Source organism: Equus quagga, chromosome 5, assembly GCF_021613505.1.
Source record: "Equus quagga isolate Etosha38 chromosome 5, UCLA_HA_Equagga_1.0, whole genome shotgun sequence".
Classification (NCBI taxonomy): domain Eukaryota; kingdom Metazoa; phylum Chordata; class Mammalia; order Perissodactyla; family Equidae; genus Equus; species Equus quagga.
The window spans coordinates 86358383-86383791 of record NC_060271.1 but is presented as its reverse complement, the minus strand read 5'-3'; the positions used below and the strand labels follow the sequence as shown (position 1 = coordinate 86383791).

At 34.7% G+C, this 25409-nt stretch overlaps 1 protein-coding gene across 1 annotated transcript in view; it reads right to left on the bottom strand.

The window, feature by feature from the left end:
* WDPCP (WD repeat containing planar cell polarity effector) overlaps positions 1–25409 on the bottom strand; it is a 369564-nt gene that overhangs the window by 199539 nt on the left and 144616 nt on the right. Inside the window, exons 12-13 of the mRNA XM_046661836.1 lie at positions 17387–17575; positions 13877–14000 (exon numbers count right to left, since the gene is read on the bottom strand). Coding sequence (XP_046517792.1) covers positions 13877–14000; positions 17387–17575 — 313 coding nt within the window. The remainder of the gene's footprint in view (positions 1–13876; positions 14001–17386; positions 17576–25409) is intronic.

The following is a 25409-nucleotide window of genomic DNA, read 5'->3' as shown; positions in this document are numbered from 1 at the left end:
CAACATCAGAGCACACATTCTCATTCTTTCCTAGATATCCTTGTCATAAGACAACCTTAACAAATATAAAAGAACTGAAATCATAGACCACAATGGAATCAAACTAGAAATCAGTAACAGAAAGGTAATAGGAAAATCTCCACTTAATAACAATACACTTATAAATAATTGATGGGTCAAAGAAGAAGTCTCAAGGGAAAAACAATACATTTAACTGAATGAAAATGAAAATACAACATATCAAAATGTGTGAGACACAGTTAAAGCAGTAATTAGAGGGAGATTTATAGCATTCAAATGCTCATATTGGAAAAGAGGAAGTCTCAAGTCAATAATCTAAGCTCTCGCCTCAAGAAACCAGAAAAAGAGGAGCAAAATAAACCCAAAGTAAGAAGGATGAAAATAAAACTAATAGTGAAAATCAATGAAATTGAAAAAAAATAGAGAAAAAAATCAATGAAACAAAGGTCTACTTCTTCAAAAAGATCAACCTCTAGCAAGACTGAAAGAGAAAAAAAGAAAGACACAAATTTCCAATATCAAGAATGAAATAGGGATATCACTACAGATCCTGCAGACATCAGAAAGATAATCAAGGAATATTACAAACAACATACACACATAAATATGCCATCTTAGATTAAATGGACCTATTCTTCAAAAAGTACAAACTATCAAAACCTATCCAATATGAAATAGATAATCTGAATGGCTCTATAAGTTTAAGAAAATTGGGTTCATAATTTGAGAACTACTAAAAAAGAAATCTCTAGGCCCAGATTGTTTCACTTGAGAGTTCTTTCAAGTTTTTAAAGAATTAGCAGAAATGCTACATAATCTTTTCCAGATAGCTTAAGTAGAGGGAAGACTCCCAGTTCATGTAATGAAGCTAGTATGTCACTAATATTAAAAATCAAAGACAACACAAAAAAAAGGAAACTACAGATCAATATCCCTCATGAAAACAAATGCAAAAATTCTTAGCAACATATTAGCAAGTAGATTTCAGCACTATATGAAAAGAATTATGTACCATGACCAAGTGGGGTTTATACTAGGGATGCAAGGCTAGTTTAATCAATGTAACCCCCCATATTAACAGGCTAAAGAAGAAAAGTCACATAATCATGTCAATCGATACAGAGAAAGCGTTTAACAAAATTTAACAACCATTCATGATAAAAACCATCAGAAAAACAGGAAAAGAGAGAGACTTCCTCAACTTGATAAAAAATATCTACAAAAAACCTACAGCTTACATTGTTCTCAATGCTGAAAGACTGAATGTTCTCCCCTAACACTGGGAACAAAGCAAAGATGCCCACTCTCACCACTCTTTTTCAACATAGTGCTGGAAGTTCTAGCCAGTGCAATAAGAGAAGAAAAGGAACTAAAAGGTATATATTCAAAAAGGATAAAAGAAAACTGTCCATATTTGCAGATGACATGATGGTCTATGTAAAAAATTCCAAGAAATCTGCAAAAGAATCTCCTAAAATTAATCATTGAATTCAGCAAGACTACAGGATAAATCAATATACAAATATCAATTGTATTTGTATATAATAACAATGAATATGTGAACACTGAAATTAAAAATACAATACCACTTACAATCAGTCAAAAAGAGGAGATACTTAGATGTAAATCTAACAAAACTCGTATAGGATTTGTATGCCATAAGCTACAAAATGCTGGTAAAAAAAAAATGAACATGGATCGGAAAATCAACATAATAAAGATGTCAATTCTGCCCAAATTGATATAAACAAATTGAGTACAATTCCTATCAAAATAGTCTTGTAGATATAGACAAGATTGTTCTAAAATTTATATGGAAAGACAAAGGAATTAGAATAGCAAAACTATTTTGAAGAAGAAAATGAGAGGAATCAGTCTACCTGATTTCAAGACTCATAATAGTTACAGTAATCAAGACTGTGTGGTATTGACAGATGGATAGATACATAGATCAATGGAAGAACATGGAGAAACCAGAAATAGACCCACATAATTTATGCCCAATTTACTTTTAACAAAGGTGCAAAGGAATGCAATGGATGAAAGATAACTTTTTTTTTTCTGAGGAAGATTAGCCCTGAGCTAACATCCATGCCCATCTTCCTCCACTTTTTATATGTGGGACATCTACCACAGCATGGCTTGCCAAGCAGTGCCGTGTCCGCAGCCGGGATCCAGGCTAGTGAAGCCCGGGCCACTGAAGCAGAACATGTGAACTTAACCACTGCACCACCGGGCTGGCGCCAAAAGATAACTTTTTCAACAAATGGTACTGGAACAACTGGATATTGGCCGGGGGAGGGGGGGACAGGGGGAGAGGCAGGATACCTCAACTCAAATCTCACAGTTATGCAAAAACTGACTCAAAATGGATGACAGTCTTATATGTAAAATATAAAACTATACAACTTTTAGAAGAAAAACATAAGAGTAAGTCTTTGGTATATAGGGATAGGCAAAGATGGACTTGACACTATAAAAGGAAAAATTGATCTATTGAATTTCATCACAATTAAAATTTTTTATTCTGCCAAACACTTTGTTAAGAGGATGGAAAGACAAGATACAGACTAGGAGAAAATATTTGCAAACCACACATTGGACAAAGGGCAAGAATCAAAATATGTAAAGAACTTTCAAAACTTTTTAAAAAATTAGAAAATGGGCAAAACATATTAGACATTTCATCAGAGAGTATCTACTAGTGACAAATAATTGTATGGAAAGATATTCAATATCATTAATCCATTAGGGCAATAAAATTAAAACCACAATGAGATATCACTATCTACCTCTCAGAATGGCTAAAATACAAAAGAGTAGCAACACCAAATGCTGGCAAAATGTGGAGAAACTGGATCATTCATATATTGCTAGTGGAAACATAAAATATAGCCACTCTGGAAAATAGTTTGGAATTTTCTAAAAAGACTAAACCTACAACTACCATACAACCAAGCAATTGCACTCCTGGGCCTTTATCTCAGAGAAATGAAAACTTATGTTCACATAAAAACCTGTAGATGAATGTTTATAGCAGCATTATTTCTACTATCTGAAAACTGGAAACAACTGAGATGTCCTTCAATAGATGAATGGTAAAACAAACTGTGGTAGATCTATACTATGGAATACTACTCAGTAATAAAAAGAAATGGATACATGCAACAATCTGGCTACATAATTATGAATACAGTCATGTGTCACTTAATGACAGGGATATGTTTTGAGAAATGCATTGTAAGGCAATTTCATAGCTGTGTGAACATCATAGAGTAAACTAACACAAACCTGGATGTTATAACCTACTACACACCTTGGCTATATGGTACTAATCTTATGGGACCACTGTTGTACATGCAGTCTGTCATTGACCAAAATGTCATTATGTGGCACATGACTGTATTAAATGTGTCAGATAAACATTGTTGTAAATGTTATTTGAATCCACACTATATGTGCCATTCTTTACAACTTATAATTGTTCACTTAGAACTTGGAAAATATAGAACCCATTAAGTAAGAAAAGTTTACCTTAGGAAACAGATTTTTTCTACTCAAAGGAGCCAAGAAACATAGGATTATAAAATCTCAGGGTTGAAAAGAACCTTAAAAGTATGAGGAAATCTAACTTAGGCCTATTTCCTCCCTCAAACCTAGGATGACTCTCCTACTGGTTTGATGGTTTTGAGTTTTGCTTAATTTTAAAAGTTAATTCTTTATTTTTTAAAGATTGGCACCTGCGCTAACATCTTTTGCCAATCTTCTTTTTTCTTCTTCTTCTTCTTCTTCTTCTTCTTCTCCCCAAAGCCCCCCAGGTACATAATTGTGTATTCTAGTTGTGAGCGCCTCTGGTTGTGCCATGTGGGATGCTGCCTCAGCATGGCCTGATGAGCAGTGCCATGTCCGTGCCCAGGATCCAAACTGGTGAAACCCTGGGCTACCAAGTTTTGTTTAATTTTAAAAGGAGGCATTTCCTTCTAAACGTGCATTCTCAATGGGGCCAATATCACCTTCAAGGGGGAAAAAATTTAGTTGTTAGGGACTGAAAAAAATCTTAGCTATTCTAACAGCTTGTGGGCCTCCAAAGCTCAACCTTACCTGACCAATCTTATTCTTTAGTATTTACCTTGTTAGGATGAAATTAAACTCATTTCATTTTAATTTTTTTTCCTGGGGTAGCAATAATGAAAAAAGGGTTGAGAAATACTGTTCTAAAAGATCATTTAGTCTACCTTCATAAGATTATTAAATCTCTACAACATAATCAATAATAGCATTTATTGCGCCCTTATTACATGCCAGATCATACCATAAGCTCTTGTTACAGGGATTATTATATTAATTCTCACAACATCCCAGTGTGATAGGTACCATGATTATCCTTATTTACAAATCAAGAAACTGAAGCTAAGGAATATTAAGAATGTGCCCATATTCAAAATTCCCAGCTGTTACCCTCTATACTGCACTGCTCCCCCGACAAACACCAGTGTATGTCTCCTCTTTTATCAAATACCTCTAGAAAAGAGGAATGCCTTAGCTCCTGAGGCATGGTGGTTCAGTTCCTAATATGATGGTGAAGATCAAGGACTTTGAGGGCAGAAGGACTCAAGTTAGAATTCTGGTCTGCCATGTATTGTATATAATTGTTGAGCAAGTTACTTAGTCTAAGTATCCTTGGCAATAAAATGGGGATAAGACATGCTTACATATTAGGATGTGAGGATTAAATGTGATCATGTTTATAAAGCCCTTAGCTTTAACCAGCACACATTAAATATAGTCATTCATATAATAATACAAATAGCATATATATATAGGAAGATGTTTGCAATCACCATTAATAAAAAAATTAATATTTAATCAGGTGGGGACAGAGGGTATATGAGAAATCTCTATACCTTCCTCTCAATTTTGCTGTGAACCTAACTGCTCTAAACTGCTCTAAAAAATAAAGTTTATTAATTGTAAAAAATTTTTAAAATAAGAGAGAATTTAATAGATAAAATTAAAGCAGCAAGGTGCCACCTATTTAATTGTCAATGCTTTAAGATATTGATTATTTCAACTGTGGGTATGATGAAATGAGTAATTTCACAAAATGGTCACAGGGACATTTAACAATATATAGAAAGAATCTTATAAATGTGAATAACTTCTGACTCAGTAATTCTAATTATAGGAATTTATTCTGAGGAAATAATCAGATAAATGCACAAAGGTATGTGTGTGTATATGTGATATATATATCATCATATATCTCATCATAAATATGAATATAATGTTTATTACAGCATTGTTTATAGAACAAAAACTTACATAGGAGGATGGTTAATAAATTATGGTGGTACATCCTTATAATACATACTGTGGACCTATGTTTACTGAAATGAAAAGAGGGCAGTGGTATTTAGTATATTGCGAAAAAAATCATGTATTACTTCTACAATCAGAAAGCTATTTTTCTTTTGGAAAAAATGTAGCTTAGTGTTCTAAAAACTATAACGACAATGTACAGTCCTGTGGATCAGGAAAAGGTGAATTAATGGGAGGGCTTTAGGTTTAAACAACATTTATTTATAAAACTTATGAACTAAAAGACGAATACGTATCCTCGCACAGGAATAACCACATGTGATCAGAATGCTCATTAAAGATCCCACCAAACTAATGTCAGCACTGCTGAGGCCTACATGTTAACTTTATGAGGAAAGCTATTATTTGTTACCTCCCTAAAATTTAGAAACTTGCTCTTTAGTTCTCCACGTATTGACAAAACTCAAGTATCTTCTCTTTCTATAAAATGTAATGAGATAAGTAATAAGGATCATAATCTACAGCAAGCTGAATATTTTATTATTTGAACATGGTTCTCAGTGAGGAAAAACTGGGAAAAGGAGAGAATTAAAAAAATAGGAACTGAACAGTACTTATCTTGTATCCTCTTCAAGGAGAGAGATGGATGAGAGTACTTATTATAGTTACAAATGAGGTTACATCATCTGTTCCTAGTTTTCTGAGTTAAGTTTAAACATGTAATGAAAGGGTGAAGAATTGTTAAGTAAGGTTATGTCCACACTTTATTAAACAAAGGAAACAAATATATTTCACATAAAGGTAGACATTCTGACACTTATTAATGTTCATATATTATATGTCAAGGTCTTTCTTTGAGCTATGAGATCTGCAGATGTAATAAAATCTGCCTTATAAATTGTTGATCGTGTTTTCTCTTCATGTTTCTTTTCAGACCTCAACAGGGCAGAATATCTAACAGAGCAGAATTTCTCCTAGACTTGATAAAAGTGTTAACAAATGTCAGCAGCCAAGAATCTTGTCAATCGCAACTCTATTTTTCCAGTTGCTCAGGTCCAAACACTTGAAGCCATCCTTGACTTCTCTTTCTAACATATTCTTCATCCAGTCTGTCAGGAAATTCTGTCAGCAAAACTTTTAATATGTCCAAAATCCAACCACTCTATCCTTATCCCTTTTGCTACCAATCTGCTCTAAATGGCCACCATTTCTCACTCAGTTATTGCAAGAGGCTCCAAACTGGTCTCCTTGGCCTTAACCTTCAAACATCTATTCTCAATACAGGATCTCAGTGATCCAGTCACTAGTTGGTTCCAAATCATATATTGACTTCTCCTATTATTCAAAAGAAAAATCTCAATTCCTTACAAGAGCCAACAAAGTCCTATAGTACAGAGCCACTTGCTATCCCTCTGACCCGTTCTCTCATTATCCTGCCTTTCATTCACTGCTCCAGCCAAACTGCTAGAATTTAACTCATATTTCACTTTCTTTTTCTTTTTGAGGAAGATTAGCCCTGAACTAACATCTGCTGCCAATCCTCCTCTTTTTCCTGAGGAAGATTGGCCCTGGGCTGACATCCATGCCCATCTTCCTCTATTTCATACGTGGGACGCCTGCCACAGCATGGCTTGATAAGCAGTGCGTAGGTCCACACCTGGGATTTGAACTGGCGAACACCAGGCTGCCAAAGCAGAATGTGCGAACTTAACTTCTGTGACACTGGGCTGGCCCCATATTTCACCTTCTTAGTGAGGCCTTTCCTGACAATCTTATTTAAAACTGCAGTCCACTCACTCTACCTACCACTCAATACTCCCGGGCTCCTGGCCCTGTTTTGTATACCTAACACTACATATATTTTGCCTACTTATTTACATATTGTTTCCTTCACTATAATTTAAACTTATGATGCTTATGATGATTTATGATGATTTAACTTATGAGGATTTGTGTGTGTATGTCTGCTTTGTTCATGCTATATTCCTAGATCTAACAATAGTGCCTGGCATGTGGCACTCAGTAATTAATTGTTGAGGAAATACAAATGACCCTTTGAAATTTTCAGGAACTTTATGTCCTAAAATATGGTCAATTTTTTAAAATGTTTTTGTTTATTCATGAAAAACGTACAGTCTCCAGTTGTTGTGTACAGTACTCTATACATGTTCATTAAACGAGGCTTTTAATTATATTGTTCAAATCTTATATTTCCTTCCTGATATTTTATTGACTTAATCTATTAATTACCACATGAGGGAAATTAAAATCTCCAAGACAGTGAATTTGTCAATTTTATTTTATGTGTACTCAAGCTATGTTATACGCATTTGGAATTGTTATATATTCCTGGTGAATTGCTTTTTCTGTCAATATTGATCTCTAGTAATCTCTACTAATGATTTTGCTTTAAAGACTATTTGTATAACATTACTAGCTCTCTTTAGGTATTTACCTATCTTTTTTCATTCTCTTTTAAACTCTCTCTGTTTTAGGTGTCTTGTAAAAACTTTGAAAAAAATCTGTTTCAACATTGCAAATAAAAAATTTAGCCCACTTACATTGACAATGACTACTGATTTTTAAAAGTTCATTCTACTATCTCATTGTGCGTTTTCTGTTTTCCATCTTTTTTTCTCTGTTTCTTCCCTTCTGCATGCTGCACCCACCCCCTCATTCTTGCCTTCTTTTGGCAAATTTGGTTGAATCTTTTTCCTCATCCAACATTTTCACTCTGTTTGTCTGAAAATTATATACTCTCTATTCTTTTAGTGATTACCCTAGAAATTCTGGTGTGTATATTTTACTTAATAAAATCTAGTATTAATAATTATCTCTATATTCCTCCTGAAAAGTACAAGGACCTTAGAATGCTTTAACTTCTTCACTCTTCTTCTGATTTATATGTTATTACTGTCCAGGGTTTTATCTTAATTTTTAACCCCTTGAATTAGACATTAGTGTTTATAAGATCAATTTTTGTTTAGGGTTCCCACAAGTTTAACATTATTTTATGCCCACCATTCCTTCTTGCATCTTATCCCTTCCTTCTTTCTAGTTCTCTCAGGGAAGACGCTGTCCTTCAAGGGTCCTAGATTCATGTGGGGATCTCTGATCCAATCGCCCACTCTGCTTGAGCCCTAGGCTTTGTTTCCTGATGCTCTGAGTACACAGCCTTTGTAAACCAAGCACTTCATTGCCAGGTGCCAGCAGATGGCCTTAAGGCAAACTTTGAGTTTGCTTACTCTTGTGGAATCAAGTATCCTTGTCATTTCAACCTCTGAGTGTTTCCCTTAGTTTCTTGCCAGCTCGACCATGCTTTAAACAAGTATTTTAAATATATTATCCAGCATTTTCAGATGATCTGACTAGGAAGTTTTTCTCTGCAGATCATTCTGTCTTGTTCCCTAAATATTTTTAGGTAACTATTGTAGTATTACTATTCTTTGAATTTATTTCATATAAATGTTTTATTTACTGTGTATGCTCCATTAGTGAAAAGTATAACTGAAAAAGCCATTTAGAAATTGAATTTGTTAACAATTTTTTGTGACAATTAGTCACAAAATAATTTCTTTTTGCCTATCAAATATATTTTCTATAAGAGCCACTTCCAAAAGACTACCCTTTTTTTCTGAATTCTACATGTAAATATTAACTCCAGCATAATATATATTTTCCCCCAACGTCTTATTATAAAAATTTTCAAACAACCAGGAAAGTTGAAAGATTCCATCATCTTTTTACAATATTGTTTTGTCACATATCTATCAATCTCCCTTTCTATACATCAATTTGATGAGGATTATTTTAGGCTGGTTACTTTTAAAACTGTAGATGAGAAGGGGGCTGGTTACCTTTAATAAAAGCAACTCTGAGGAGTGGAGTTTGCTTGCCCTTTGTTGGGAAACATTTACATTTGTAAGGGAAACCTCCATCTGTAAAGATGCCACCCTCTCTGGCCAGGAAGAAGGGGGATGACCTTATCTCTAGAAACTCTTAATCAATGCCAAAGGCAAGAACTTAAGTTGTTTACTGCCTGGCCACCTCATGTAACTGACCCTCCCCCCCCAACATCCTCCTTTGTCTTTGGGTGAAGGTAATATTTAAGCGGTAACTTCTGTCATTTACTCAATCCGGTTTGATTCTTATCTAAAAGTTATAGGACCACCCAATAACCAGAACCCTACTGGCACTGACACCATTTTAACAACTCTTTTTACATATTCTTTCCTTTGCCTTGTAAAGAGATAACTCACATACCTTTGCCTTAAATTTAGCCTTACTCTCCACCCATGTTTGTAGCAGCAGCTCCCCATGCCAGCAGCAGCTCTGACTGCCCATGGGTCCTGTCCCCATGCTATTCCACACGATTCTCTAAATAAAAGAGCACTACTGCCAGATCTCGAGAGTCCAAGAAATCTTTCTTTCGACTCCTCGGCTCACCGACCCTGCATCAAATTCATCTTACATTTTGTTATACTGAAAGGAAAATCCAGACATCAATACACTTTTCCACAAATATTTCATAAATATAATATTTTTATTTCTAGGCAATAAAGCTCCCTTGCTCAACATATTGCTTACTATTTTATAAGCACTTAAAAAGCATGAGTCTCTGTGCCACAATCACATAATACCATTTGAGTCAGAAAACAATAGTCTTACAGTTAAGAGGGGAAATAAACAAGTAAAACAAATTATTAATCCTTTATAAATATATTTCCATGTTAGTAAAATAAGCTTCATCTGTGGCACATTCATTTGAAATATTTGCCCTTTTATTTCATCAATATCTAGGGGTTCCTATTATAGTTTCTATTTGTTTATAATGAAAAGCTCTTGTTAATATTTCCCCATTTGGTAGTTCTGGAGGACTGTTCAATTTCATGGAGGCAGAGAGGTGAACAATCACCTTCTAACCTTAATTTAAGCAAAGTTACATTTGCCTTCTGTGATGTTGTGATTTACAATAAGAAGTATTTCTTTGGTCTTTGCCCCACTTCTGGCACAGAGCTCCTAAAACCCTTGAAATTTCCTAGGTGCTAAAAGCCAAGAAGGCAAAAGGAAAGTCTTTTGTTATTCATAAGAAGCCCCTTTAAACTACACCTGAATTTATATTAATGAGGTAACTTTCCCAAAGCCCTTGAAGATGGGGCTGGTTGTCAGGGAAACCAACCACATGATTAGAGGGTTTTGGCTCACCCTAGACCTCCAGGGAGGGGGAGGGGCATGGGTGCTCGAGGTTGAATTAATCACCAATGGCCAGTAATTTAATCAATTGTGCCTATGTAATGAAGATTCCATAAATACCCAGAAGGAGAGGTTCAGAGAGCTTCTGGACTGGTGAACACCTGGAGGTGCTGGGAGGGTGGTATGCCTGGAGAGGACAAGGAAGCTTGGAGTCCTTTCCCACATAACTTGCCCTACGCATCTCTTCGTTGTCTGTTCATTTATATCCTTTAAAAATATTGGAAATAGTAAGTAAACTGTTTTCCTGGGTTCTGTGAGCTGCTCTAGCAAATTATCGAAACTGAGGAGGGAGTAGTGGGAACCTCCAATTTGTAGCCAAGTGAAACAGAAGTTGTGAATAACCTGGGAACTTATTTCTTGTGAATGGCATCTGAATGAGGGGAGGTCTTGTGGAACTGAGCCCTTAACATGTGGGGTAGGTGCTAACTCTGGGTAGTCTTAGAACTGAATTGAATTGTAGAACACCCAGCTGGTGTCAGAGAATTGGTCAGTGTGGGGGAAAAAAACCCCACATAGCTGGTGTCAGAAGTATTGTGAGTGTGAGAGTAAAGGAAAACATACTAAATCTTTTTCTAGACACCTTCTAGGTGGTGTCTTCCAGCTTAATGATTTTATGAATTAGACTGTATCATCTTTTTAAAAATTTTATTATGATAAACACTATATTTAGCTACCATATCAAGATTATACATCTACTGCTTTCTATCTTTAATATTAGGAGCAATGATTTACATTTATAGGGAGCATTTCTTTATGAAAATTGATCACTTTGAACACATACAAAAAGGTGTCAGGACAGGACATGAGAAGTATGTTTTAAGTTTAGATTCATTTGGATTTGGAGGGACACTGTCAGGATAATTTTTCATACTTGCTGAAAATAAAAAAGGCCAAGAAACAAAAAGATGTCTGTGGACTTCCTCTATTGTCAAGATTAAAACAAAATTGTATACAAAAGAATTTATTTTAATAACCCACACAGTATACTTGTCTATTATCAGAAATTTATACTATGACCTCACCCTTTATATGCTGTAAGAAATTAAAATCAATGTAATATTTTATTCTTCTCTATCAAAATAATCCAATCTGGACTCAGGCAATCTGAGTCCTTAGCTCTAACAGTGAGTGATCTTAGGTACACCCCTATTCTGATGGCACTCCTTTTCTTTATCTTTAATTTAAAATTTCCTATGATGGTCTTTACTGTTTAGGACTTATTCCATTATCTAATAACATTTTTTTTAGAATGCTAAAATACTGGCTAGCCTGAGTATCTGGGGTAATGCAATTCTAGCACTTCATAAATACAAAAAAGTATTTGGCCTGTTTCTCTTCCCTTAAGCAGGAAAGCTTCTTGGCAGCAGACTAAACAAAACAATGGTTCCAACTTAAACTATCTCATTTAATTTCTTCTAAACTTACTTTTCTCTTTTCATAATGCCATGTATAGCCACTTATCAAAACAACTCATAAACACTAATTATAATTGAAAAAGTAGCAAAGCATGCAAAAAAGGAAACATGGGAAAATCTAGTATACCTCAAAGGAAAATGTTCCAGATGTAACCACACAAAAAAGCACAAGCCTAATAATAATAATAGTAACAATAACAGTCATCTCATCAATAGTCATCTCATCCCAAAGTACATCCAAAAATAATTAGAATACTGCATTTGAGGAAAATCAATGAACAAAAATATTACACATTAGTAGAATGTGTGAATATTAGTGGGATACAAGCATCTTAGGGCCAGCAGCATTATGAAATGTGATGCTTATGCACAACTAAATCACTGCAGAAAGTCAGAGAGGCCAGAGACACAGTGAGGCCACTAAGACTGTGCCTCCAAAACATCTGTTTCATTCACATTAATCATTTTTGAGCAAGTCAGGCAGGAGGTGAATTCATTAATATTCCCCAGAAAGAGAGAAAACAAAATAATACTGACAGCAAAGAAAAAGGCCTAAGTTCAAATAAATGTGACATCAGCCCCAGTATTTTTTGCAGATGTTCATATGTAGAAGACTGCCTCATTCAGGGTGAAAAGTATCTTGGAATATGCTAAAGTCACTCAGGTAAAAAGGCAGGATTCAATTACAGATCATAACTCATGCAATATATTAACATTGTTCTCAGGTTCTAAAAAGACTGTTTTCCAAAGGCTTCACTGTTGTGTAGAGAGTGAAGTGCCACTTTATAGTTTACTCATTTGTCAAATGATAATACCCCCTTAACAGGGTTGTTCTGGGAAAAAAGCAGAGACTATACATGAAATTGCTTGAAAGAGTTAAAAAGAACTATAACAGTTGGATTGTAAGTAAAACTCTAAATTCAACTCAATGTAATACTTCCTTTTGGTACATGGAGTTGAAAATTCTATTACTTTCTGTTATAAAATATATCATATAAAAAGAGTATACAAAATGTATACATTCAGCTAAAAGAATAATAAGTTTTAATGGACACCCACTCATCTTAAGAAATGGAACATTCCTAGTACCTTTGAGACTCTCATGTGTCTATTCCTATCATATTTCTCTCACCCCACTCCACACTATCCTACATTTTGTGCTAATCACTACCTTGCTTTTATTTACAGTATTGACACATTTATATGTATCCCTAAACTATCTATCATCTATCTATCCATCTCTGTCCATCCATCGGCTTTTGACCTTTATATATATGGAATATGCTATGTCCTTAACTTCAACAGTATTTTTCTCAGAGTAATTTCTTGACATTATTATCCAATTTTTCATATACTCCCTAAGGTTAAAGGAATGTATTATACCCATTTAAGGCAGAAAAAATGAGGAAGAGTGAAGCTAGCAACTTGCCACATTATATGAGAGGACAACAGACAAATCTTTCTACAGTAATTCTGAAAGTAAAACAAACCAGTGACCATCTCAGAGCTTTATAGCACATTCATATTTTTAGCTTCAATTAAAACTAAAACATTTCTCTAGTACTAAAAGCACAATTAATATTTTTAAATTGACTTTACATAGCTGATATTTTTTGTTTTCATATTAAAGGGGAAGTTATATTAAAGTGTACTGATATTGTAAAAGCCCTAAACAATATTCAAATATAGTCCTTAAAAGGAAAACAAGAACAAAGTAAATCAAGTATATGAAGAGAAGATTTGTTTTCCTCTTAGGGAATAGACTATTAGAAAACAGATAGCCATACTATGAAATACTCTAATTAGAGAAGATGGCTCTTTAAATAGGTAATTAATCTGACACTAATCAATCCAAAGATATCATTCACCTGAGCAAGTGGTGGAAGAATCTTCTTGCATATTTGCTGATTTGGTCTCTATATTCCAATATAGTTGAATCCAGGAGTGGTCTTGTTGGAGCATAGAAGGTTCCAAGGCTTGCCTCAAGCTGTGCTGTGGAATTCAAACACAGCAGCACTAAAACAAGTGAAATTCCTTCAGTTACAACAGAATACTCATGTTTGCAGTCAGGCAGGTTTTGCAAACTTGGATGAAATGTGAGCTTTTTGCAGGAAGGATGAAATTAAAATATGACAGCTGGTACAAAAACAAACCTGTGTATAAACTTTCACTTGAGGCAAAGCTGACAATGACTCTAAGCAACAAAAAGCTGTCAAAGCTGAAAAAATCCATAATGAACCAACCTCTCACCACAAATGGGTAATTAAAACAGTGACTCATCAAAGTAACACAGTTTGAACTAGTATTTCCAGTAAAATCAACTCACAGTGTACTCAACATTTACACTCTTTAGCTGAAAGGAGAAAACTAACCTTTCCGCATTGGGGAATTGAAATCAGTATTAGAAATGTTCAAAAAATAATATAAATTAGAATAGCCTTATTGGAGTAATATCTTGCTCTATTAAAATTTTAAAGAAATGGTGAAAGTTCCTATAACTTCCCTAAATCCTGTCGTAAACAATAAGATTGTTGGTTTTGTCCAAGTGTGAAAGCTGACACCCCTGGGAGGGGTGACATGCTAATCTGCTCTCTGTCAACTGACACCTTCGTAGGAAAGAAGGATCAGAGAGCAGGTTTTGATAAACCAGAGGGACAGAGATTGGGAGAAAAAGGCACATATTGCCTACTTCACAATTTTACCAAGACACGCCTATGGGGTTGTGTTTCCTCCCAGAAATACCTGGAAATTATATAATTCCCATAATGGCAAGAGTATGAGTATGTATGAGAACACAACAGTTCACAGTAAGACTCCACTGATTTTTATGCTACTAGCACTGGGTCAAATAAACAATTCCTTATTTAGCAAAACTCTTTCGTTTTAGGCTTATTTGGGTTTGAAAGTATTAAATACCTCATCAGAGTAATTGCTATGGACTTGGCTAAGCTGTTAGCAATTTCTTTTTTTTCATCTCAAATCTAGACAGTAAAGTAAGGTGAACTTTAGGGGTATTTCCTTTCAAAGCAGCAGTCAATTTAGATTAAAATTGAATACAGCAATGAATTGTGAAAACAAGCCAGATTCTCTTGCCGTCGCTTGTTTTCTTGACAGCATGTTTCGCACATCTGAAATGTTCGAGAGGCTACATGGAATACTGGTTAACTCCCAGCACAGTTATAGATTCATTAGATAGCCCAGCTTGATGTTTAAGGCAGAAATGAAGATCTCAAAGATAACCACAACACAGCTACAAAGAGCTCACTGGGTTCCACTAATAAAAGGAAAACAAATTACCATGTCAAATTTGTTAGATTCAGAGAGAATAAATCTCAATAGAGGAAAATTCTGAATATTTTAGAAATGCGTTTTGCAGGTACTTGGGGGAAAAATGCATATACCTACTTAAAATTTACATATTCTGATATCCCAGCATCATGCAAGCATTTTATTCTAATAGCCTAGTATCATATAAGCTTTTGTGTGTGTGTGTGTGTGTGTGTGTGTGTGAGTGAAGAAGATTGTCCCTGACCTAACATCCGTTGCCAATCACCCTCTTTGTGCTTAAGGAAGATTGTGCCTGAGCTAACATCTGTGCCAATCTTCCTCTATTTTATATGTGGGATGCGACCACAGCATGGCTTGATGAGTGGCATGCAGGTCCACGCCCAAGATCTGAACTCACCAACCCTGGGCCACTGCCGATGCAGAGCATATGAACTTAACCACTACACCACCGGGCTGGCCCCTAGTACAAGCTTTTTATTTCCCTATCTCGCCCCTACAGTTCCTTGAAATATCCTTTATTAAGGCAAGAATCTGATAATGCCCATTTGTGAATTTCCTAATAATCTGTCTTACAACACAGAAATCTTACAATACAAATTCACTAAGATGCTAGCAATTTCTCAGTGTCCTGAGAGTCAATATCTTCTCTTCTCCATGTTTCTTCAACTCTAAATTTAGGGTCTTTTGTATAGATTGTGTGTACTATAACAGGCTTCCTTTAAGGACTCTGCTTCTTTTTTTTTTTTCTACTATGTACCCAATCTTGAGAATGTACCAATACTAGGAAATAATTACTTGAGATAACTGCAGGCAGAAATATTACAGTAATACCTAGTACCCTAAAATTTTGAAGTTAGACTCTTCTTTTTATTTTTAACTAATATTCATCAAGTACATATTGTGGGCCAAGCATTGTGCTAGGCATTTTCTCATTGTAGAAGTACTGGAATCTCCATAGATAGGTTGAACTAGCTTAAAAAGGACATTCAATTAACATTACATAAACATTACTGTGGGCCTCCTATGAGTTGGGCCAAGTCCCATGATGCAAACTTCCTGAAGGAACATGTTCTTACTGATTATTCTTCTCTAAAATTACTAAAATAAAGGCTATGTACAGAATTCTATCGAAACAATCTGTTTACTTTGGGAAACATAAAGTGGAATAAGAAAATCTAAAATCAAGCAAAGAAAATAGTAGGGAAAAAAAAGCTCTCGAGTAAAGATCTTTTGACGTATTTCCTGTTTTCCCTACCTTGTAAATTACCTAGGGACAGTTTCTCATTGTCCATGATATCCCACCATTAATGTCAGTGCTTATTGCAAAGATTTGAAATAAAGATGCAAATAGAAGAATGTTTAGGTGCAATTTACATTAAGTGAATAAATAACTCATAATAAAAACAACATATACTGGATAACTGGCAAATAGAAAAATTAATTTCATTATTGCATGTGGCACTTTTTTTTTTTTTAACAGCATCTTATCTCTCTTTAACAATAAACATCTGAGATCATATGGGCAAAATTACGAACTGAGGGAAGGTAGGAAAATTCAAGCAGGCAGAAAGGAGAGGTATCAGAACCACAAGTTAGAATGAAAACAAGAAGGAATAGCCTGGGCTGCAATTCTCATACACACAATTGTGGGAAGGACAATTGTCTGGACAAAGGATTGAGGTGTGAGAGAAAAATTTATTGATATCTAAAGTGAAGGAGGAATAAAGATCTTTGGGGCCCTTTGTCTACCAGACCCTAGAGACTACATGAAATTCTTGATCAAAGTTTGAAATCTGAGCATATTCCACACAAGAACTTAGACCAAAAGGTACAATGACTGCATTGTGAGTTCCACCATAGGTATATACAGAAAATTTGTTCTTTATGTTGACAAATACTATACAGTAAGTACCGTATGGGCGTAATTATTTGATATCTGATCTTGTCAGTTTTAAATAGGGCATTAACATTTTTGTCTTTTAATCTCTAATTAAACATAACTCAAAAACATCCTCAAAAAATAACTGACTCAATCAAATGTACTTTATATATATACAAAACCCATTTATGAATTATAGTTCAAGTCTGACCTTCTCTCTCTGGAGTGAGCTTTTGTCTAAGAAGATGGTTTACAATGGCACTCATGCTGATAAAGCACTGGTGGCCCAGGGTGTCCCAGTTCATACTGCTCAGGATGTTTATCGCCTCACAGATCTCATCACAGTGAATGTACTGGAAGATGATGTCTACCAGGCCTAGCTGTCCTCGCGTGAAGATACCTGTCACAAAAAATGTAAAACCAAGTGAATCTTTTAAAAATAAAAAGTAGTATAGCACAAACAATTAACTTTTCCATAAAGGAAAAAACCAGTAATCATTTCTTACATTATGCTAGAAATGTGGGATTTGGGGGACCTAGAGTAATATTGCTTTGTGGTTAAATCTTCATTTTAAATACCACCTACCAACTCTGTCTAGCTTATGCTTATCATTCAGTCACATATTAACTAATTTAGACTCCACATAATCAAACTGCTTAGACTAAAAGTGAATAAAAATGAGAAGAATTTTTAGGTAGACCACAATAGCTAACCCTACATCTTTCATCAGTCATGTAGGTCTCTGTTGTATACCTTTAAAGACAGGGTTTTGATGCGAATACAATTCTTATTGACCAGCTTTATTAGCTTTAGGTTGCACTCAGCCCTATGTACTTGGGTGGGGAGTGGGGGGTACAAGTATCCATGACAAAAATGATGTGTCTATATAAATGCTTCTAAGTCTGTTCTTATTAATGAGTACTCTCAATTGATAGTTTCTTCATAGATACCACATATCAATTTATTTTAAATTGGCATTTAGAGATTATTCTCTTCTGTTAAAGAAATGATCAGCATTAATCCTGCTATTGATCCCCTTCATAACTAGTATTTGCTATAAAATATCTTGGTACAATATAAACACATTGTTTACCCTTTTAAATGAAAAAAGAAATCCATTTCTAATCTTAGAGGAGAAAGAGCACAAAACAAGGGGGGGCATTCTGTTCTAGTTTTATTTTATCATCTTTTACATATTGCTTATCTCATTTGAAACTAACAATTTCTGTGTAATCAAATGATAAGGTACTAGGGCTTTTAAGCAGGTTATTATTTTTTAATCTTTTAAAAATGGCTGGCTGTAAAGTCTTTTTTCTTCAGCCAATGTTTACTGATTTCAGTGAGTTTACAAAAATTTCTCAGTACAAATAATTGCAAAGCTAAATGAGAAAACGTATGTGAAATTATTTGTAAGCTGTATAGTATATAAAATATTACTGCAATTCTTCTTTTCATTACTATCATCATCATCATCATCATTTAACTGGAATAGTTATAGGTTTCTGGATTTTAAAAGATATATTAGTTCATGAGAAAGATGCTGAAATTCTTCATACTAACTTCAAGTCACATCAAAATGAGAACTTGTGCTATATCTAACAGGACTCAACTTGATAGGGAATCTGGGGAATTGCCTTGACTACACTAAGCAATGAGACATCATTAGTCTTTTTGTGTTGGGACAACCAATGAATGCTACTGTTCAAAAGGCTTCATGAGGCTGCAGTCAAGCACTTGGAAGTCCTCATAAATCAGGGTGTTTTCTTGGCAGTAAATCTTAATGTGTGGGAACTTTGCGTGAAAACAAAAATATCTGACATTTGTTGACTCTATCCCCTATGCAATACTTCTAGCAAAGAAAGAACTGATTTGTTGAGAAGACTAACATATAATCATAATCAAATTGTGCAAAAGGTCATAAAGAGAAAATCTTTAAAGGCAGCCAAAGAAAAAGGACATATAACATATAGAGAAACAAAGATATGAATAATTACAAACTTTGCTTCTGAAATTATGCAAGCCAGAAGACAACAGCACAGCATTTTTCAAATGCTGAGAGAGAAAAATGAATTAGCCTAGAATTCTATCCCTTTATAATAAAGAGTTGAAAATTCCTGAAGATAACAATCTTAAACATACCTAATAATAGAGCTCTGAAATAATAAAGCCAAAACTGACAGAACTAAAAGGAAAAAAAGTCAAATCTACAATTACTGTTGGAGATTTCAGCACTTCTCTCTTGCTGTTGAGAGAACATGTAACTAGAACATCAGTAAAAATAGAAAATACTTGAAAAACACTATCAATGAATTTGACCTAACTGACATTTATAAAACACTTCACTCAACAACAGCAGAATACACATTCTTTTTAAGTGCACACAGAACATCAACCAAGAGGGTACATATTCTGGGTGATAAAACAAGTCTCAATAAATTTAAGTATCTTGAAATCATACAGAGTGAGTCCCCTGACTCACCCTTAATTAAATTAGATTAGATATCAATATAGAAAGATATCTGGAAAATCTCCAAATATTTAGAAATTAAGCAACATTCTTCTAAATAACCTATGGATCAAAGAAGAAATCACAATGTAAATTAGAAAATATTTGGAATGAATAAAAATTAAAATATAACATCAAAATGTGTGAGATGTAGCTATAGCAGTACTTAGAGGGAAATTTCTAGCTTTAAATGTTTCAATTAGAAAAGAAGAAAGGTCTAAAATCAACAATCCAAGCTTCCACATTAAGAACCTAGGGAAAGAAGAGCAAATTAGAACCAAAGTAAATAGAAGGAAGGAAATAATAAAAATAATAAATAGACCAAAGAACAAAAATAAACACAAAATAGAGAAAATTAATGAACTCAAAAGTTGGTTCTTTGAAATGATAAGTAAAATTGACTAATCTTTGCCTAATTTGAGAAAAAAACAGAAGACATAACTTACCAATATGAGGAATAATCACTACAGAACTACGGACATTAAAAATAATATGAATAACTTTATACAGATAACTATAACTTAAATGAAATGGATTCCTTGAAAGACCCAAACTATCAAAGCTCCTTCAAGAAGGAACAGATAACCTGAGTGACCCTATATGATTTAAATTTGACTTCGTAGTTTAAAAACCTTTACAGATACACATACATACACACAACCTACATGTCCAGATGCCTTCACTGGTGAAATCTCTCAAACATTAAAAGAAGAAATCATATCAACTCTACACAATTCAAAATATAAGAGGAGGGAATACTTCCCAACTCATTTCATGATGCTGGCATTACACTGATAGCAAAAATGACAAAGACATTACAGGAAAAGAAAAAGAAAAAGAAAACTACAGACCAAGATCTCCCATAAACAGAAACAAAAATGCTTAACAAAATATTAGCAAATCCAGCAATATATTAAAAAGATAATACATTATGAACAAGAGAAATTTACCCCACAAATGCAAGGTTGCTGAAACATCTGAAAACTAATCAATATAATTCACCATATGACCAGAAAAAACATATAATCATTTCAATAGATGCAGAAAAGCACTGGAAAAAATGCAACGTCCACTCAAGATAACATATCTCAGCAGACTAGGAATAGAAGGGGACTTCCTCAACTTAATAACCTCATACCTATAATGAAAGACTAAATGCTTTCCACCGAAGATCAGAAACAAAGCATGGATGTTCTCTCTTGCCACTTCTATTAAATATTGTACTGAAGGTCCTAGCTAGTATAGTAAGGGAAGAAAAAAAATAAAAGGGATATAAGTTGGATACGAAGATGTAAAACTTTTTAATTGCAGTTGTCATAGTCATCTATGTAGAAAACCTTAAGGAATATACAAAGAAAGTTACTACAACTAAGAAATGAATTTAACAGGGTTGCAGGAGACATGGTCAATATTTTAAAATTTTATTTCTATAGAATCCCAATGAACAATTAAGAATTATAATTAAAAATACCATTTACAATAGCATCCAAAAACATGAACAAAATATGTACAAGTTCTTTACACTTAAAACTATAAAATACTACTGAGAGGAAATTAAAGAAAACCTGAATAAATGGGGAGAGATACTGTGTTCATAGATCAGGAGACTCAATATTGTGAAACTGTCTTTCTAACCCAAATTGATCTGTAGATTCAACATAATCCCAATCAAAATCTCATCAGGTGTTTTTGTAGAAACTGACAAATCAGTTTTAAAATTTATATAGAAATTCAAAGGATCTAGAATAGCCAAAACAATTTTGAAAAAGAAAAACAAAGTTGGAAGACTAACAGTATCTGATTTTGACACTTACTATGAAATCACAGTAATTAAGACAGTGTGCTACTCACTTAAGTATAGACATATTGATCAGTGGAAGAGAAGAGGTCTATTCATAGACACACACACACAGGGTCAAGGTGACTCAATGGAGAAAGGATATTCTTTCCAACAACTCGTGCTGGAACAATTGAATATTCATGTTAAAATATTAATTTCAACTCATACTTCACACCATATGCAAAAAAAAAATAACTTGAAATAGACCATAAACCTAATTTTAAGAGCTAAAAACCATAAAACTGCTAGAAGAAAGGATTAGACAAAGATTTCTTAGATAGGACAGAAAAAGCACAAGTCATAAAGAAATTTAAGAATTGGAGTTCATTAAAATTAAAACTTCTGCTACCCGAAACACACTGTTAAGAAAATGAAAAGGTAAACTAAAGACCAAAAAAAATATTCAAAATACTAGTATCTTACAAAGGATTTGTATTCAGAATATATAAAACCTCTTACAACTCAATAATAAATAAACAATCCAATTAAACTTGGACAAAAGACTTGATATACTTCATCAGAGAAGATATATGACAAATACACACATTAAAAGATGCTCAACTCCAATAGACATCAGGGAAATGCAAATTAACACACTAGACACCCACTGGAATGGTTAAAATTAAAAAGACCATTAATACCAAGTATTAGTGAGAATGTGGAGCAACTGGAACTCCAAAATAGTCAGTTTCTTCTTAAATTAAACCTACACTTAGCATATGGCTCAGCCATTCTACTCCTAGGTTTTTCCCAATAGAAATTAAAATATATGTCCATACAAAGACTTGTACATGAAAGTACATAGCATTTTTAGTGATTTTAGCTTAAATCTAGAAACATCCCAAATGTCCTCAACATGCAAAAAGATATTCAAGTTGTGGTTTATCTATATAATGGAATACTACTCAGTAATATAAAGGAAAATTTACAGATATACACACCAATATGGAAGATTCTCACAGATTAATGCTGAGTGAAAGCAGCAAGACACAAAAAGAGTACCTATTTTATGAGTCCATTTCTATGAAATTCTAGAAAAAGCAAATCCAATCTGTAATGATAGAAAGCAGATCAATGCTCTTTAGCTTTGAGGGAGCAAAAGAGCTTGAGAGAATTTTGAAGGGCGATAGAAATGTCTATATCTTGATTGCGGTGGCAATCATGAGGATATAAAGGTGTCAAAATTCATTGAACTGTACATTTAAAATGGGTGTATTTTATTTTATATAAATTATACCTCAATAAATTTGATTTAAAAATCTATCATCACTCTAGTTTGAAGAAAGCAGAATGCTGTCAGGAATAGCAGTCCATTTCAAATGATATGAGATCCAATTTTAAGATGACTAGGCATCTAATAGAGTATCTGATACTTCTTTCCAGCAATAAATTACCACCAGTTACCACCTGGGTAATGTATAATATTTAAATAACTCGTTCAAAATAAATCTTTTGAAGAAAACATACTCCTTACAGAAGTTCTAGGAAAAAAATCATACTACTTGGTTTTTAGACAGAATGACAGTCACACATGCACACAAACATGTTGCCTGTGATTTTCAAAGTCCTATGAGAGAGAAGAAGTTAGCTTTAATCATTTCTAGTATAATATTATCACTTGAACATTGAATCTTTTCCTAACTTTGTAGGCTCTGTGAGAGCATTGTGGGGGCACTCCAGGTAGATGGAATACTATCAACACCACCATGGGAAGGAGGTAGTGTGAGAGCACATGCCACAATTGAGGAGCTACACTAATGCACCACAGCTGGGGAGTTGAAGCCTGAGAAGCAGACAAGGGCTTATTAACCACTGAAGGACTTCCGGCTGGAGAATCCATGATCAATTCTGCATTGTTAGATTACTCTGGTGGCAGTTCAGGGGAATAACTGGGGGGTGGGATGGGAAGATTGGAAGGCAGAAGATTACAGACAGAGGCCCATTACTTGATCATGGTAAAATAGGGAGGGTCTAGATTAAGGTAATGACAGCAAGGCTGAATAAATTGAGGTGTTTTACAGTATTTAGAAGGCAGAATTGATGGGATTTGGTCACTGATTGAATATGGCAACAGGGGTCAGGGAGGATTCTAAGATGACTTCTGACTTGGGATTCCATCTGAATAACTGCACCATCCACCAAAATGGAAAACACAAGAGAAGCAGGTTTGGGAAGAAAGACAATGACTTCATGTCTGTACATAATGAGTCTGAGGCATCTGTGAACATCCAAGGGGAGATATCCAGTAAGCCAGGTGGATGTGAGTCAGGAGTGGTGGGGTGCTGAAGTCAGAGATGGGATAGTGAAATTAAAAATAAACTCAATCTGGCACAGGCCCTGTGGCCGAGTGGTTTAAGTTCGTGTGCTCTGCTTTGCTGGCCCAGGGTGCTCCAGTTCGCATCCTGGGCCGGGACCTACACACCGCTCATCAAGCCATGCTGTGGTGGCATCCCACATGGAAGAGCTAGAATGACATATAATTAGGATATACAACTACGTACTGGGGCTTTGAGGAGAAAAAAATAAAATAAAATAAACTCAATCTGTGTAAAATGGTAGGAGGGGTAAATATGGAGTCTTAGAGAGCCTCAACATTTTCATGAGTAAGCAGAAGAACATTAAAAAAGTGATGAAAAGTTGCATCTGGGGTCATAGAAGGCAAGAGCAATGAGAGATCTATGATGGTAGAAGTGGTCAGCAACTATCAAATGCTGAAAAGTCATCAAGTAACATAAGAGAAATATATATATCAAGTAGGAAGTCACTGGTGACCTTTCCAAGAGCAGTTCCAGGAGAACACTGAAGACATGAGCCAGAACATGGTGCTCTGAGGAGTGAATGGGAAGTGAAGAACAAAGAAAGTCATGCTCACTATTTCAATGAATTTGACTATGAAACGAGGGTGAATATTTGATAAATAACAGAGGGAAAACAATTTTAAGGAGGGCTGTTTGTTTGTTTTACGATGTGGCTTGAGCCTATTATCTGCTGATGTAGCAAGATTCACGAGGGGAGTGACAACAAAGTAAAGGCGTCAAAGGGAATGTTGTGGGGTCCAGAGTGGAACTAGTGGTGGAACTAGTCTTGGACAAGAGGAAGGGCTCCTTTTCCATTGAATTGAGAAGGAAAGATTTATGTCCATGTGGATAAGTGGTTAGTTGGTCAGGTGGGTGGGTGGGTAGATGGGTGGTGAGGAGAAGATAAACTTAATGAAGTGCCAATTTAAAGGTGAGATTCTCTGATGAGGGTGCAGGGAGCTGATAATGTGAGTTTAAAGACAGCAGTGAAGGTTGGAAAAGGTACTGATAAGAATGGAAAAGCTTTAATATCTCAGTAGTATAATTAGGGACTCCTCTTTTTAAAATTAATCTCAGTCCCTATATGTGGAAATATGGGCTAATGACCATCAGGTAAAGAAATTCTGATTATATACTGCCTTATATAAAACAGTACCTCTTGGCTTCCATGTGGGAAGATGACAATGCTAGCTCCCTCCTGAGGAAGACATGTTCTTGCCATTCTTCTAATAACAGCGGTGATGGCCTTTTAATCCCCAATCCATTTGTGCGATGATTATAAGAATTTAGAACAGAAGTTCTAGCCTTGGAGCAGAGTTTTCCTTCAACATTACACTAACTGACCTATTCTAAGAATCAGACTCCAAAACTCTTAGCATATTGGCACCAGCCACTGCCACGTTTACATATGACAGCACTCTATTTTAAACTATGATCTATCTCAGCTTCTTAAATTATAAGCTACACCTTTCATGTCAAATTTTCCAGACTTGCATAACAAGCATATGAAAAAAATCCTCATAAATGCTCCCTAGTGAGGAAACTGCACATGCAACTACCTGTTTATATATGCAGTAACTTGAATTATAC